General features: G+C 39.4%; 1 protein-coding gene across 1 annotated transcript; it reads right to left on the bottom strand.

Moving 5' to 3' along the window:
* Nucleotides 1-7,891: 7,891 nt before the first annotated feature.
* On the bottom strand, nucleotides 7,892-15,770 carry LOC137803055 (ion channel TACAN-like). The gene is made up of 12 exons (XM_068601317.1): nucleotides 15,553-15,770; nucleotides 14,334-14,452; nucleotides 13,829-13,960; nucleotides 13,540-13,599; nucleotides 13,366-13,461; nucleotides 12,230-12,319; nucleotides 10,070-10,135; nucleotides 9,847-9,908; nucleotides 9,377-9,469; nucleotides 8,890-8,954; nucleotides 8,634-8,702; nucleotides 7,892-8,057 (listed from the first exon to the last, which is right to left on the bottom strand). Exons 1-12 carry the CDS (start codon nucleotides 15,628-15,630, stop codon nucleotides 7,944-7,946), a joined length of 1,044 nt encoding a protein of 347 aa, XP_068457418.1. The 5' UTR covers nucleotides 15,631-15,770; the 3' UTR covers nucleotides 7,892-7,943.
* Nucleotides 15,771-17,270: the final 1,500 nt, after the last annotated feature.

Here is a 17,270-nt window from a genome sequence, read left to right as displayed (position 1 = left end):
ACAGGTGGATGATGCACTGGCTCCCACTGTAACCCCTGAAGGTCATGGCCTTTGTGTTGTTTCTGGGAAGTTGGGGGTTAAATGATGTACAAGATATTTCTGACTGATTTATTTTAGACTACGTATCATCAGATTTTGCTGTCTTTAGGTAAAGGCTTTTGGATTCAAATATACTTAGATGAAGTGGCTCTCCTCAACAATTATATTCCTGGTGTTGTAGAGGTGACTTTCAACAAGAATGTAGCCCTTCATGAAGAAAATAACATTTACAGAAAACATTATTCAACAGTTAGATTAATAAATAGGAGCACTGAAGCTGTATTGGAGACTCATGGAAGGGCAAATTGTGTTAATTCAAAGATTACGTTTTCAGTTTTACATCCAATTATTTCAGATTGGATGACTTTTTTGGGCCAGACATTGTCTCATAGCAAGTCTGGTGCTGCTCCAGTGCTGCTGCTTTTCATGTAAAACGTTGATTGTCACAACAATTTCCAGCGTAAGTTGCATTTGAAAATGAAATAAAGTTACATGTGTGCCATGGAAATGTAGTACATACACTTCAAAAATAAAATACAACACTTAAGAGCACTGATTTTCTCCTGTAATCCACTATGGACCACCATGTATGTCCGTTTTCAATGCTGTACCTGACACGCTGCCTGTGCTCTGCAGGAGGCTGCAGGGTGTTTATTCTGCACAGCGCAGGGTGATTGTATTCAATCAGATGGAGGACAAAATGTGTTGTGATTAATTTTCTCTCGGCTCAGACTAAATTGGCCATCTGGCTTACAAGAGCACACAGTGTGTGTGGGAGTGGGCCTCCTGACCCACTTCATTGTTCATGCTTTGGCCCCTCAGGGAGAAATATTACCTATATATGGGTCAAGGACTCTGTAGGATGCAGTCGTGTATGGTTGTTTACGTAAATATATGGGCCTATCTGGATATATGGGACTGCAATGTTTTAAAATGTTGCTGTGCAATACAGAGTTGTCTTTGTTGCATCCCTGAAATAAATTAGTCCATTTTGATTTCAAAAATGCAATATGATTTGGGCGGCTTGTGGTCAGACCTAAGTGGACTTACAAAGTGTTCAATGATCTTCGTATTACCTTTCCTTAAGTCTAAAATTGTCATGGATTCTGGCACTTTTGCAAACCCTCTCATAACCCTTTTGGCCAACATACACTTTGATCCCAGTAAAAAACATTCAAAAAAATATATTTTATTTGAAATTCTTTGCTTTGTTTAGAAAAGAGCTGGAGCGCTGGAGTCAGCACTTGTTGACAATAGAAGCAGGGAACACAGACAGTCAATTAGATTCACTGTTGGTCTGTGTTTTAAAAGACAGTGCACAACTGAAAACTGCAGCTTTATTTGTTCCTGCATAAGTCAGACACAACTGGTCCAAAACACAACTGATAGATCTTCTATTTCCTTGTGAACAGAAGTGTGGCCTCAGGACAGTCTGTTCCTACTGGTCACAGGTACAGAGTCAACCTGCGGGCATCAGCTGTTAGGGAAACGTGGAGACTCACATAATTCTCAGAATCTGTCACTCTGGACAGCGAGTCCTTAGTGTCAGTATCGGGACTGTATTTTCGTTAAAAAAAAAACATATTTTAAAAACAATTTCAATAAAAACAGTTTTGAGTGATCTCTGTGGATTGTGCAGCGTAAGACACTGTTTCTGGATATATGTTGCTGCTGAATATTTAAATGTAATTCTTCAATGCTTTGAGTAAATTAAGCACAAATGCAAAACCACAAACTAAATGCTTGCAGAGCAAGAAATCTTGAATTCGGGATGAGTAAAACTAACTGGATGGATGCCAATAAGGGGAAGTGAGAACATATGTTTGTCTGTGGGTAATGTGGTTGAGCTAACCTTCAAAAGTCAGTTTCGCTGTTTAAACATATACTGTGTTATTATTTAATCAATGTTTTAAAGCTTACTTTTACTCTTTAGCAAATTGTAACCTTTTTTCAAAAAAAAAATACTATAACCATTAAGGTATTAGTTGTATTAATAGTGGCTTAACATAAACTGTATGCACATATTTTGAACCATGCTAGCGGCGCCGCTATATAGATGTCGGCCAGACGATGAACCCTGCAGACTTTGAATCGAGTGCCACCATCAGGACAAACATTTAACGTCTCCAATACATATATTTACGACCAAATATTAGCCTCATCTATAATTTGTGTTCACCGCTAATTAGCAAACGTTACCGTGCTAAAAAAATCAGCATGTTGACGTTGTCATTGTGAGCATGCTAACATCAGGGTTTAGCTCAAATCACTGCTGTGCCTATTACTACAGCCTCGCCATGCTGCTAGCAAGGCGTTATACTGCCCAGCCTATTAACATTGGACATGCTTTGAATTGTTACACATACACAACACATGGGTTGTCACTCGATTTCATCATCTTCATGTAAAGAGATGCATTGCCGGTTTTTCTCTATCTTTGTATCACCATCATCAAATACTTCTTTAAATGTTATAATATAAAAATAAAGATCAGAGAGTTATTTATTACACAGAATAAAAGATCATGCATTCATAAAAGGATAACTGTAGCTCTATACATTGTCCTCTTTTCATCAGCACTGCACTGGTTGGATTTCATGGTGCGACTTGAATCTGACAAAGAAATACTTTGAGGAGCAGAAGAAGACACATGGCAGCGCATAGACTGTTCCAAAATGCTGTTTGATGGTTGAAGAAGAAGGTAAAACTGTTGAGGCGCATGGCAAGCAAGTTTATTCCTTACAGTCTGCTTTTTTTGTGGTTGCTATAGGAACCTGTAGTCCAAACCCCCAAAAAGCCAGAATGTGTGTAATCAGCTCTACCGAGTGGGGGGAAGTCCTGCTAGGGTTACTCCCAAAGAGCTGTGTTAAAATAAAGATGAATTCCCTTTTTTCTTTCAAACTCTGCAGGCCATGAAGATCTCTCTCTCTCTCTCTCTCTCTCTCTCTCTCTCTCTCTCTCTCTCTCTCTCTCTCTCTCTCTCTCTCTCTCTCTCTCTCTCAGATTTCCTCATTCCTCTTGCTCTCATTTAACAAGTGGATGTAATCACGTTCCCTTCTTATTAAATATGCATATTTAATTTGCCACTCAGTTCATATTTCCAAAGAGGTGAAGGAGTGGCTGTCGTGGGACTCACTTTGCTAATGAGGAGGGGAAAGATCTCAACATCACAGCAGCAAGAGCACAGAGCTGTGTTTTCTCTTTGACTCTTATTTTGTTAAATCATTTACTTCAATTGCATGCATTTATTTTGCTTCCTCTCATTGGCGAGATACACTGCTGGCTGCTGTTGGTCTGGATTACTCTCCTCTACAGAGAGACTGCAGGATATGTAAAGGTTGATGGGCCATATTTCTCTTACACGATGCCCTCGTCAGGCTTAAGACCTGTCCAGACTTGCTCGGATCCATCCAAACCTCTCAGGATGTCCGCTTTAAGTTTTCATCTTTTGGGCAAATGAGGACTCTGTCATTCAAGGTCCAGCACACATCGAAATAGCAGCACTAGGTCTAATGTTTAAATATTGAACTGTGCTTTGGTGAAGAATAAACTCATTTGAACATCTGTCACTAAAATCAACTTTGATGTCTTGAGCAAAACAGGATCTCCGTGTTTCAGGATGACAGGCGACTGATGTGTTCACTGACTGACTTCTCTGTCCGTACATGTGACTTATTTTAAAGCATAGGGCAAGCTTGTATTATACCTGGAGCAAGCAGACAGAAATTGTAGAATAACCTAAGCTAAAATAACCCAAACAACTAATATTTCCCATGTTATCTGACAATAAACAACCAAATATGGCATATTTTTAGCTTCCACTGAGATGTAAAATGTAAACCCAACATTGAGACATTATAAGCTTTAAAGTGGACTAAGTTAAAGTCTGTTTCTTGACCAGAACCAGTTTCTCAGCTTTATATAACCAAATCATGTTCTAGCTGTGTTTCCTGTCCCTGTGCTAAACCAATCGAACCGACTTCCAGCGGTAGCTTTATGTTTGTTGTTCAGACATTGATCTTCTCTTGAAATCCTCAGTAAGACAATGAATACGAGTATTTCCCAAAATGTCAAACTACTTTATTCATGTGTCAAGTGAAAAGCTACAAGTGCTCTCAAACTTCAAATACTTTGTGGTCAGCGTGCTGTTGCAAAAGCCAAATTCAGCCCTAAACAATTTCAATATTTCTTGAAAAAAACTGTACTGAACCATAAACATTGTGCAATAAAGCAAGCTTTGGTGATCTTGAACAATAAACCTGAATGTTAGAGCAGGCTACATGAATCCAAACATCGACATAGTTGTTCCACTCCTGGATAGGCCTCTTTTGTCAGAATCACATCTCTTCTATCTCCAGATACTTCCTCTCCTCGCCTCTCTTTTAATCAGTGTGTCCCAGATGGAAGCAGCCTTTTCTCTTCCATGCATGCTTTCTGAGACAAAGCTTATGTATTTCGGCCCTACTCAAGCAAAGAACCTCCCCTCCCCCGCCTCCTCCACCCACCCACTTCTTCCGCCCTCCCTACTGCCGCTCAGAGTCTTTCCCAGGCAGAGAGAGAAGGTGAGTACAGATAAGAGGTCTTTATCTGGGTCCCAGAGGGAAGGTGGGTTAAGTTTAAGGTGGAGGTTTGACAATGGCGGCCCGGGCTGCGTGCTGTGGCTGTTCCCTTCTTCCCCCTTGCCACCTCCTGATGCGAGGCTCAGACTCAGTCCCCGATCCTCATGTCCTTGGGCTCATTCTTGACAGCCCCCACTGCTCCATGCTTTAATGAGAAAGATGAAAGAGGTGCGGGCTGGGAGAATACCCAGCTCTCCTCCTCCTCCTCCTCCTCTACCACTCCATTCACTTTGCTCTTCGTCCCGTTTGTTCAGACCTGCCTCGCTCTCCCTGGCCCTCCAGCACTAACTCATCCAAGACTTTTTGCCGGGGTGGGGGGAGTTCTACCGTGATAAACTGGGAGTGAGGGTGGTTTCCTTTTTAAATTTTTCAGGTATTATTCACTCTGATCTTTTGCGCAAAATTCTTTCCATTTCTTTGTCTTCTACTGTAGAAATGTAAATCATAAAGCATCATAAAGAACTTTTTGTAATGTTTTATTGTCTTATAAGCTTATGAATAACAGTATATATTTGTATTATTGTGTCATGTATATATATATATATATATACATATATATATATATATATATATATATATATATATATATATATATATATATATATATATATATATATATATATATATATATATATATATATATATATATATACATATAGACATATATATACACATTCAAACTTATAGAAGCCATTTTTAGTTTGTATTTCTGGGCTGTTTTATTAGTGACCACTATGTCCATTATATAGATGGAATGCCTTGAAGCTCTATGACCGGATAAAAAAAGATGGTTAACTACTTTATCCATAAAGATACGTAAAAAATAATTTAAAAAAAGTCCCTCCACCTTATTTCTTTTGACCAATTCTTCTTTTATTCTTCATACAGAATAAAAAGTAAAGGTGAGGGTGTGAGCACATGTGTACATACAGGAGATTCTCAATCCCTGAAATGACTCTACACTACAGCAAATGTTCAAGAAGGACTGATTTACGGTCATGTTGTTTTTATATTTTGTGCCAACAGATATTACATTTGCTGTATTAGAGAAAAATGGACGTTCCTGTCTCATTATTTTATTAATTTACAATGTTTCATTAAACTAATATACACCAGAGTGACATGGCAGAAGGGTTCATATGAAAAAAAACCATCAAAATACCTGGCTATGTTACAGCTGGGAACCTTTGTTGCATGTCCTCCTCCTCTCTCAAATGCAAATTTACGTAACAGAAACTTTACTATATTATTAGAATTGTGTTTCATATTCATAGATTTATATGCTTTTGAGTTACAAATATTTCAAAAGCAAAAATGCAACAAAAAAAAAACCCCCACAAATATCCCAATCACAAAAAGCAAAGAAAATGACAAATGAAATAATAAGCATATTGGCCACAATGACTCGAGACATGGGACAATAGAGGCCGAGAGACCATCTTGCGATTGGATCACACCAGCCGTTACGGCAATTTGGATCAGGGCTGTAAAGTGCGGGGGGCCAATGGCCCCTTCCCCACTTTCACACAACCCCACTGCCGACGCCTTCTCTCGGACACACCCATCTTCGACCTCCACTTTCATTTTGATCTCAACTCCTGTAAAGGTGTTATCATGATGACACAGTCCAGAGCCAGACTTATAATCAGTAAAGTCTTCTCCAGGACCCCATTCTGTAATGATGACACACACACACACACACACACACACACACACACACACACACACACACACACACACACAAACACAAACACAAACACACACACTCTGACTTATTAAAAGGTAAAAACATTACCAGCGTTGCTGTCGCAGCTGGTAATGTCAGGCCACTAAACGTTACAATTAGTCACTCGTGTTCCATAATCCCTCTCAACCACAGAAACCCCAAGGGGTGCTGCCACCACAGTGGGACCACAGCCCTTCTTAAGAACTATAAACATGTTGACGAGTAGTAAGACAAGAGGCCAGATTGACATTAAAGAGGGGGGTCTACCAGTACGGACTCTACATGTGGCCCTTGAGCCATAAGTCCAGCCTTCCTACTGAGGTCTAATTGTCTTGTTCAAACTACAGCAGAACCACTCACTGATTAGTAACATTCACTCAGTGAAATTGATGCTTGATCTTGTTGGCATATGAACAATAAGCATAACCATTCAACACCTCCTCATCTTCCTCAGAGTCCCGCAGAACCAGATGGCGGACTGTGATCACCCTCAGGAGATTCTGTCACTGACCTTAGATTAAAAAAAAAAAAGTGTGATGTTTGTCCATAAATAAAGACAGTGTGTACCCAGAGTGTTTACATTACCAGCAGAACCCTGTTCGTCTGCTAATGAAATTCAATGTCTCCACCTTGTGGTCATTTTGATGTAATGCAATAATAAACGGTTTAAATAACAGTTTTCAAATGATCGTTAAATGGAACAAGGATCAATTACTTAATGCAATAAGCTTTTTAAGCCAGACTTCAAAGGAATATTTCAACTAAAAAATTATCACTTGTATTCATTTTCTCAAAGCGTGAAAAAATAATCAAAATTTGGTAAACATTCTTGATAAAAATAATTTGAGAGCCGCATTTAATAAGTTAAGAGTGAAACACGTTGGTCTCGTACCGTGAGTAGCACAATATAGCTGTTGTTTAACGCCATAATTTACTTAACTTCATCAAGAAGTTTTTTTTGTAAAAGAATTTAAGGTAACACAAATTGAGTAAATTATGTAAAAATTATAATTTTTTGGGGTGAAATGTTCCTGGACGCTGGAAATACACCTCAGTGAGTTAGGTTGAGGCTATACTAAAGAAACATGTTATTACAAATGTGGATTAGAAGATCTCGTAACCTTAAATAGTGGCAGTAAAAACAAAAACACTTGATTGTTTGAACTTTGGAGTGTTTTATTGGCATTTTCTGAAAGGCTAAAATACAGTGCAGGTGCTGAGAAACAAAAGATTTCCCCAAATGATCATGATGCAAATAACTTAGCTATTTCCATATTCAGTAACATTTATTCATCGGAGGTTTATTGAGGTGACTGAAGATCCTGCTGAGACATTATATCGACAGGTCAAAGGGATAATGTCTGTGACCTGCTCGTAAAACAGATCGCTCATTGACACAAAAATGAATTAAAAAGGATATTGCTAAAAGTAGCAGTACATGTAAATGGTCGACGAGGACAACAATCATACCATCGATAAACCGCTCTAAAGAGAATATTAGAGCCAATTTTAACTTTGCACGTTCCACAAACAGGATTTTATTTTGGTTGTTCTCTTCCTTATAAGTTCTTGGACTTGTCCTGGTTGTTCATGTACTTCTGGTAAACCACTTCAAGTGTGGTGAAGACGTTTCCCATGAAGAGCACCATGTAAGAGCAGCTGCACATCACAACCTACACCACAGCAACAACAAAAAAGAAGCTCAGAGGCAGAGACTTTTATTTAACTTTAAAAAGAGATGGTGTTAAAAAAGCAACTGTCTGTATTTGCTTACCGCACCACAATATATGTATTAATATCTTTATACAGGATTTATATCAGAAGTTGTTCAGTCTCCACTGAGTCTGAATAAAAGCTATGTGCTTGTTACATGTCCTGATGTTAAGGAATAGTGGAAATAGAAGAACAGGTTTTAAATAATACAAGCCAGAATTCTTTTACATTTTTTTTTGTATTTTTACATGCAGGTTGTATGTTTTTGTTAAGTTGGTCATAAATCCTTGTGATAAAAAAAAGACCCATTAAGTCCGTATTAAAACCGTGTTGTATAAAGACAGTTGTGCACGCAATTAATGAAGTTTGTATAACGGCGTATTAGGGTCATTGTCGGTTAAAACAAAGACAAATTGCAGACCGGTGGGAGCCATTCTTCCCCTACTGACACAATTGAGATATATGACTTAGAAGAACTGGTATGACAGTTTTGCAAGTATGAACGAGAGAACGTTGAAGCTCTCCGGTGTACAAACCTGCCACTCTTTACACTCTGGGAGCTGAAACATCTGGAACAGTGTTATGCTGTTGTAGAGCTGCCAGAACTGGAGGAGGATGAACAGGCAACAGTCATGAACACTTTCAAAAGCCAGTAATGGTGTAAGAAAAGTCCATAGTTTCTAATTAAGCATTTCTGAACAAGCAATTATTAATATCTATTCGTTTTGATTATAAAACGCTGGTTAATAAGCCCTAGGTGTATTCAGCACCACTAAGAGAGAAGCTACTCACATGACAAAAGAACAAGAAAGGCAGTAGGAAGGTCAATCCTCTCCACATCCAGGACTGGAAACCCTCTGAACACCAGGAGAGGAGAGGAGAGGTTATGAGAGGATAGGAGAGTCACCGAACTGATATTAATTATATCATATACCGTGTTAACAGTCTTAGTTTAGCGCTAATTAGTACTAAACACAAGGTTTTTTTTCCAGGTATCTGGTGAATGAACTAAAGTATTTGACGAATTAAAATCTTGACCCGATGATGGCAAACATGAAAAGTCAGTAGATCACCAAGTTATTTCAATTCATCCCGAGGGCGACACATTATGTGTGATATTTCACTCAAAACCACAAACGTGAACCTGCAAGTGGCGCTAGATGAAAAGTCAGGAAATCACCGAGGTCGTTAGGATTCATCATCTGTGGAACCTCTTCTCCTTGAATTATTTCATCCATTCAACAAACTATTGACCGACAGCAGTTTAGAGTGCACTCACCAACTGTAATGTCCATGTTATGTTTTTCTCCCAGAGCTCTGAGTCTGTACAAACAGCCACTCTGGTAGTAGTACTGGAGGAACTGGACAAAGCCTACATTGCAAACAGAATGGAGAACAAAAAAGGAAGTTATCGGCCAATATATCACTTCTAAACACAGAATGCTGTGTGTAATAAGTCTCAAAGAAACAGACAGATTCACGTGAAGGACTGTCCACACTTGATACCACACACATATTGACCAGACACTGGGAATGTTTCAATATAAGGAAGACAATTCTGAGAATATCTGCTTTTCTTGTTAAACTCGTGGTAGCTTTCTCGTACTTTGTTCAAAAGTCCGAAGTCTGAGAGGACGACTCTATTATTCTGAATGGTCAATTTAGGCTTATAGGGAATAACATATCCTTTTTATACATAGAGGTTATTTTGTATCAAGGGTATTAAGTAAATTAAAAAATTACACTTACTTTGGTATAGACAGTATGTTAGGAACTGATTCCTAAACATCTGGTAGAGAGCGCCGTCAGGCCTGCGAACACATTTGGTTAGGAAGCACAAAGCCAAACGTGTATGACCTTTATCAGGTTGAAGATCATACAAGTCAATACATCATTATAATATATCATTTTGTGCTGGTATGCTAAGTGCATAAAACCCGTCCTCTAAAGAAAAGTGGACAATATAACTCACCAAGTGAGCATGACTCCTGACTGGAAGGTTGACACGTAGTGATGGAAAACCCACCAACCTTTGATCCTGAAACAACATGGACTGAAACTGAACAAGACTGTGCGTAGAACTACCGGAGCAGCAGGATGTTATGCTTGAAGTAGTGTCTCTCCACGGCTGGTCTTGCATACAGCTGGACCCATGAGCCTGACATCATTTGTGCTCATTCATCTGATTATGCTTGTTGGAGGAGCGCTAGCTATTATACGTTTGTTTGGCAAACAGGAAGTAAACACACAGCAGGGCTGACGGTTTGTGATCAGAAGGAGCATAAAACAGTCCACAGCAAGTGTTACACGGTGAGCATCTGTTATGTGGGTGAAACACATGACTGAATGTGACGACATCTCCCTTCCACTAGGGGTCCTGCTTGCTTTGTGTTTTGTCTTTCAGGCTGTTCATCAACTGAGCCACACCCGAGCTGGTGGCTGCTCTAAAGATGCAACACCTGTTGACGGAGGGCTCGCTCCCCCTGGCTGACTACTCTCCTGTGTTCGACACTGCAGCTTATTTTTTTAATTTTTTTTTAAGTTAGTTGTGTTCTTTAAGTATATGTCTATTTACCACTTCTAACTCGTCCGGTCTCCCATCCATGTTGCAGTCCCTCTATTTGATTGACCAGGGTTTTGCAGTGAAGTGGAACGCACTGGTTGTAATTGGTTTGACGTGCAGAGATCGTTAGTAGCCTAGTAGGCAGGTGCACCTCGTTAGGTGATGAGCTGCGAAATCTGGTTGTTCGGGACACATGGCCGAGTGTGGTGAGCAGGCTGTTTCCTGTTGGTTAATTTGAGCAGCTGTAGTTTTCCTGAGGTGTATGTCTGAGCTGTAATATGCTTGTGATTTAAAAAAAAACATTTTTGTGGTGGTCCTCTAAACATGGTATGACAGTCCCCTAGACTCTGTCTGTCTGTCTGTTTCCTTCAGGTAACGGAAGGGAGGAGATTACCCTAATGAGAAGCACCTGCAGGAAGGAGGGGAAAGTCATCCTAATGGAAAGCACCTGGGCCCGGTGTTCTGCGGGGGTTAAAGCTCCGCCTAGGGGATTCAGTTTGGGTTGAGTTCAGTCTGTTTGTTTCCTCGATGGCTGCAGTGGCGTCTTGAGAGTACTGGAGGAGTTACTAGAGCGCTGGTGGTTTGGATTGGATGCTGTTCTAGATTATTCTATAGTTGGTAATTAGAGCGTTGCACAGCCTGTTGGTTGTCTGTGTAGTTGTACCCACTTACCTTGCAGGTGTTAACCTTGAGAACCTGAAGACTCTTGCTGCAGTATGTAATGGTTCACATGCTATGCAAGTTAGTCGTTAGAGTGACGTGGTGAACGGTTTCTGTGACCATGTGCGCTTACAGTTCATGGCTTGGTTGGTGTGAGCTGCGTTGTAATTGGGTTGCCTCCTTTGTGCTGTGCGTGTGTGGACGACTTGGTTGGCTAGAGAGCCGTTGTGTCAGAGGGACCTTCTGGGTGCTACTTTGGATTGGCACTCATGGTAGTTCTGTCTGTCAGCTGGTAATTATAGAAATTCCATTTCTGGGTGTTCAACACTCGTTCCTGCATTCCTCTGTGTATGAACTGGCCCTCCTGAGAAACTTTACTGTTCAATCTTGTTCGGTTTCATATTGCAGTGTAATCTCTCTGGACTTCTTCTCAGCTCTCACTCTTGGATGCTTCTCCAGATGTTGGAGTTGCTGGGTGGCGGTGTCGAGATTGAGTTGGCGGGCTGGGAGATGCACAAAGACTGTCTGTACATTTTAAGGTCAGTATTATTGGTGGAACCACTCTTTTTATGGAGTGTGTTGCACCTTATGAGCCTGAGCTGGTGGCTATAAAGAGTCAACACCTGAAGATGGAGGGTTTGCTCCCTTTGCCTTCCTGGCTGCTCTCCTCCTGTCTTCAACACTGCAGCTTGTTTTAGGTTGTGATGGTCTTTAAATAAATGTCTATTTATTGCTTAACTCGTCTGGTCTCCCATGCATGTTGCAGTCGGAGGCGGATTGTAACACGATACCTTTGCGGTCGGGGCAAGGTGGCAATTGTGCTTTGTGTTAAACATAACAGCCGTGGTAGTTGCTGACACTTTTGTAGTTATTATAATAAAAACAATGAAAATTAAATTTGTTGCACACCTTGAGCCGTTGCTGATGAGGACACTTTCCCGGATGGTGAGCGTGCAATAGTACCACACCAACAGGAAGTTAAACAAGGCATCTAGGGTTCTGAAACAAACAGCACAAAGAAGTTAAACGCAACCAAAATCACACATATAAAAGAAGTCTTTCAACAAACCATTCAATTATCTGAGGACTTGACTACATACAAAGGGTTAATCTTCCTGGTGAGGGATTAGAAATTGTGGGTTGAAAATCTGCGGTTCTGATGGCACAGTTGATTTCGCGATAAGCACACAAGTTGTAATCATGTGATATTTGACACATTTTCAGTTATTCTCTCCATCACAGTAAAGTGTATACAATGAAACTATTGGCCGTGGACGAAAAGGATAAGAAACCGCTCAACTGTCACTTCAATTTACTTATCAATTCAACGTTCTCTCCAAATAATCCAGCAGGCTTTAGGCTCCTCCTCACCCCGGGAAAATGCACGGACATTATTGGTTTGTAAGAGGGGCATTTACAACACAAGACGCTCAACAGACTTAGTCCTGGGCAGTCGTAAACCACAGGACATCGCATATTGTAAATGGAACATATTCCAACAATGTAATCCACAGCTACGGTATCGTTACTATATAGGCTTTAAAAAATCCACAGTTGACCTCTAAAAAACTCTATAAATGGGAAAGATATGACATCAGTCATGTACTAATTAGGAAATAGGGTATTATACAATTTAGTTTGGGCATTTCCATAATTTAACTACATGTTTGCACTAAGACATGATCCTTCCTGTTTTTCTGCTCCACATATCTGGAACACAGTCCCTGAAAGCTGCTGGTATGCTGAGACTCAGCTTCTTTAAATGAAGACTTTTGTTAGCCGTTACCTTTTAATTGAAGGATATTGATAAATTTCTATATTGTATTTTAAACTGCACTGCAACCTTTTAATTCTGTTAAGGTTTTGCATAATTCCATAATTGTTTTAAAATCCTGATTTATTTTGCATTGTTTTGATGGTTTTATGTAAAGTACTCTGAATTGCCTTGTTTAATGTGGTATACAAATAAACATGGGCCCTGTAGTTCATTTTCTGTCAATCACACACAAAATCCTGCTGAAAGGTTCTGCATCTAGAAATCTTACCTGTCGCTGAATAAAACGCGACATGTGAAGGAGAACACGAAGAGGATGACCGTGAAGACCAGTTTAAATTTCTCGTATTCATCTTTGTAGGCAAATCTGAAATAATAACATGTTAATGTAATGTTGACATGACTTTACCTTTTTTAGGGTTGTAAGAAGACAAGCGGGACTTACTTTGACTGTTTGTTGAGGAGTGTTACATTGACGTTTCCTAAAACAAGATTGAGGTATAACCTAAACAGGAATAGATGCCAGTCAAACACAATGCAGACATCCTACATTGTTTCCTTATTTTGTGTTTTTTATATTGCAATGAAATGTGGTTCTTGATAAGCTGCTACTACTAATTGATGCTACTTCAACTACATTGAACATTTTGGCATTTTCCATGTCTGCTGGAGAAAGAATTGTAATACTAACAGTTAACATGAAGTAAAAAGTGACTCAAATGACAAAATCACACCCGTTCTTCTTTGGCAGAAAACTTTCCATCTCAGAAAAAGCATCTGTTCTATCTTTGATGGAGCTTTCCATTTCAGCGATGGCATCCACGTCCTCTGGATTCAATTTGGCCGTTGAATGATTTTCTTTGCATCTAAAAACGGAAGAAAAACATTATGACATGGTTGTAACACAGCACAGACTTGCATACATAATCACGTTCCGTTGTTACATTTCGGTTTGCTGTTGATAGGCTGGGGCAGTGTACCAGGTTATTCAGAAAAGAAAAAACAATTGCCGAAAAATGTGGCAAACTTGTTTTATGGTACTCACAAGTTCTGTTTAGCAAGACAATCTGCGCAAATTAACAATTTTTATCACATTTTCTTAATGGGAAGTTGATTCACTACAAAAAAAAGGTTATCCTCTGAGTTACAGACAATGTAAGTCAATGGAAAAAAGTCTTTCTGGGCCCCATGGCATCATGCAACGGACCCAGAAATGAATCCACTCTGCTCAATACAAACCCTTCTAAAGAGGCAGTGAGCTCTTTCAGTTTCTTTCTCTGTCGTGCTATGGCACCAGAGCAGTTGTCCTGCAGTTTCGTCACTTCCTCGAGTTTCTGTTTGTATAAACGATGGGTGTCCTGGAGGTGAAAAAAAAACAGAAATACAAAACGTTGTGTTGTGCGCTGCCAAGTTTACGTTGTGTTATTTCTTAAATAAATCAGAAAAATAGAGGCCATTGATTATGATAATACATTTATATTTAAAATACTGTTTGGAAACAGGTTGTCACATAAATAAGCCAGAATTGTTATTTGGGTAACGTGCAAATCACCACAATCATATTTAGTTGTTTGTCTTTTGCCATCAGACTTTAATTCTATTGATATTTTTCATGATAGTGAAAACACCAATCAAAACTTATCTTATCAGGGCGTGTTAATTATAAATGATGGGACTGTTTGGTTATATTCAAAGAAAAAGGCTAGTCATTGTGAACAGCTAGAATATACAAAGTACGAAAGAAAAAAACTACCATATCCTGGTCTGGGCCTTTAAGCTAAATCTAACAATGTATGTAATTGTATCATAAAATAATACATTCCCTTGTATAATAATCGGAAATGTATGAAGGGGGTGGGCATCACCAGTAGTGGGAAGTTAAGACTGTACAGTGTATGTGTGTGTGTCTGTGTATATATATATATATATATATATATGTCAATATTTACACTTCTGTTCTGTTCTTTACTGTAACTTCTTGTTTTTTTTAATGCATTTCTAAAATTTGATCATACAAAAAAAGAAACAGTTTTTTTTTTTTTTTTTTTTGCTTACTAAGCATGTGACGTACGATGACAGCTGCGGCACATTTAGCCGTGTGGTCATAGTGATCCTGTGGAAGCCTCGACCCGAATAACGGCCAGTGAACGTTACAGGTGGAGTACTAAAAAGTACATTATCTCCCTCTGTAATGTAACGTTGGTGGAGTCGTAAAAGTATACTTTAAAGGTTCTTTGGTGGCCAACTAGATAGAACAACAATGTACCATCGGAAGCAGTTCGTCACATAATCTAAGTCCAAACTGACTTTTGTTTCGTCTTTCACGGTTCCGTTACAACCATAGTAATCCGCTCAGCTGATCGCCACCCACCGACCCCACCGCCACTGCTAGCCTCCCCGGAGGCAGGCGCCCTCCCGTGGGTGTAGCCCGGGCAAGTCTCGCCGCTGTTTGACCCACCTGAATCTGTTGGTAGTTCTTCTCTAAATCCTCCCATTCGCGTAAGCATTCAGTGTAACCCGTTGGACTGAACAACATCTTCCCCTCTGTCGCTAGAAAACCGCTGTTGTTTCTGGGTGACGTTCAGCCTCCGCTGTGCAACAGTTGTGCTTGTGCTGCTGTTAGTGTCAAAGCCAAACCAACGCAGAAGTGGGACTTCCGGTGGTGCCCTTCACGATAAAAGCATGAGACGTGTCTATAGTTTTGATGACTGTACTTTTTGAACATGTTTCCAGGGAAATATCTATGTTACTATTTTAGGGGACTGTTTGTTTTAGCTTATGTTTTAAACGTGTGGAAGTTGTTATTGGCAGCAGTGGAAAGTACTAATTGAATTGACATTTATATAACATTTTGAAGTACTTGTATTTTATTCATTATTTCATTTTCTGCTACTTCTCTACTTTTCTGCTTTTTCTCTTTTCTAGATATTGTGCTTTTTACTCTACTGGAATTACTCAAAACAATGTGTTATTAGTTACTTTACAAGTTCTGATTATTTATACAAAATATTATCAACAAGTAAATTATTATATGATTTGATATATTAAGTCAGTGTTTCCCAATTTCTTGTTCTGGGAAGACCAACCATTGCAACCCAATGTCATAAGTGAGTTGCAATTAACAGAACAATATTTACATGCAGGCTCCCTCTTATGGCTCATGCAGCTGCAAATGTTGAATAAAAGTCTATAGTAGAAATTCTGCAAATATTTTTGATGATCCAAATGAAATGTCCTGCGACCAACCCAGTGTTTGGGAATGACTGCATTAATAAATGAATAAATCACACAGCAACATATAAATTAGGCATAGAGTAAGCTTTAAATCTTACTCTACGTTTCAATTATTTTTGTGCTTTTATTTTTGAAGGCCATGTAAAAACGTCCGGTTTTATCATGGCTAACGATAACATCCTTTCCAAAACTCCACAACCATTCCTGTATGCGTCGTGCGCGTTACGTGCATATTTGCAACTGATTGGTCCAATAAGATGGCACGTTGGTGAGCTCTAAGATTTTGGTTCCTCGTTTCAGCCAATCACCGCCAAGACCTTTAAACACCCGCTTGTGTGATTTCAAAACATGCTGTCTTGAGTGCTGAAATATGTTCTCTTATGTGGGAAAACCCGTTTTATTTGCAGGGTTTAGTCATGTAACTCCGAACTCTGACCCTTCCTGCAGCAACCATTATGGAAACAAAGCCATTTCAGTGACAAGGGTTGTATATTCGGATATCTCTCCCTTGCAAGGACAGTTTCAGCGCAATATAGTACTATTTTATTGACATGTGGGCAGTATTTTTAGAGCTGATGTTGCGTAACTCTAGAGGGTGAACCTTTACCCAATATTGTAAGCACATCTCGCAGAGCCATGTAAGGACTGAACTGCAGCTACCCATAGATTTAACCATAAATAACTTTGTTAATGCATACAAAACAAGAAAAGACATTTACAAAAGTCAAGTTTTGTAAACTCCACTTGGCCTCACTGTCCAATCCTCTTTCTTTTATTTTGAGTTGATATTACCTTCCATCACAAGAGTTTATTTATGGATTATCTGTACCAGATACACAACCTCTACCTACAGATATACATACACACACACACACACACACACACACACACACGCACGCACGCACGCACGCACGCACACACACATGTGTATATATATATATA

Source organism: Clinocottus analis, unplaced genomic scaffold, assembly GCF_023055335.1.
Source record: "Clinocottus analis isolate CAN_PGR_092001 unplaced genomic scaffold, fCliAna1.0.p SCAF_5, whole genome shotgun sequence".
Taxonomy (NCBI): Eukaryota; Metazoa; Chordata; class Actinopteri; order Perciformes; family Cottidae; genus Clinocottus; species Clinocottus analis.
This window is presented reverse-complemented; position numbering and strand designations above follow the sequence as displayed.

What these genes read in the sequence shown, in the direction of transcription:
- LOC137803055 (XM_068601317.1), bottom strand. Translation starts at nt 15,630, where the DNA reads ATGTTGTTCAGTCCAACGGGTTACACTGAATGCTTACGCGAATGGGAG. An exon ending in AACATACTGTCTATACCAAA is followed by an intron (nt 9,470 to 9,846) that starts GTAAGTGTAATT and finishes TTTGCAATGTAG; the next exon opens with GCTTTGTCCAGTTCCTCCAG. An exon ending in CAGAGTGTAAAGAGTGGCAG is followed by an intron (nt 8,058 to 8,633) that starts GTTTGTACACCG and finishes GCTGTGGTGTAG; the next exon opens with GTTGTGATGTGCAGCTGCTC.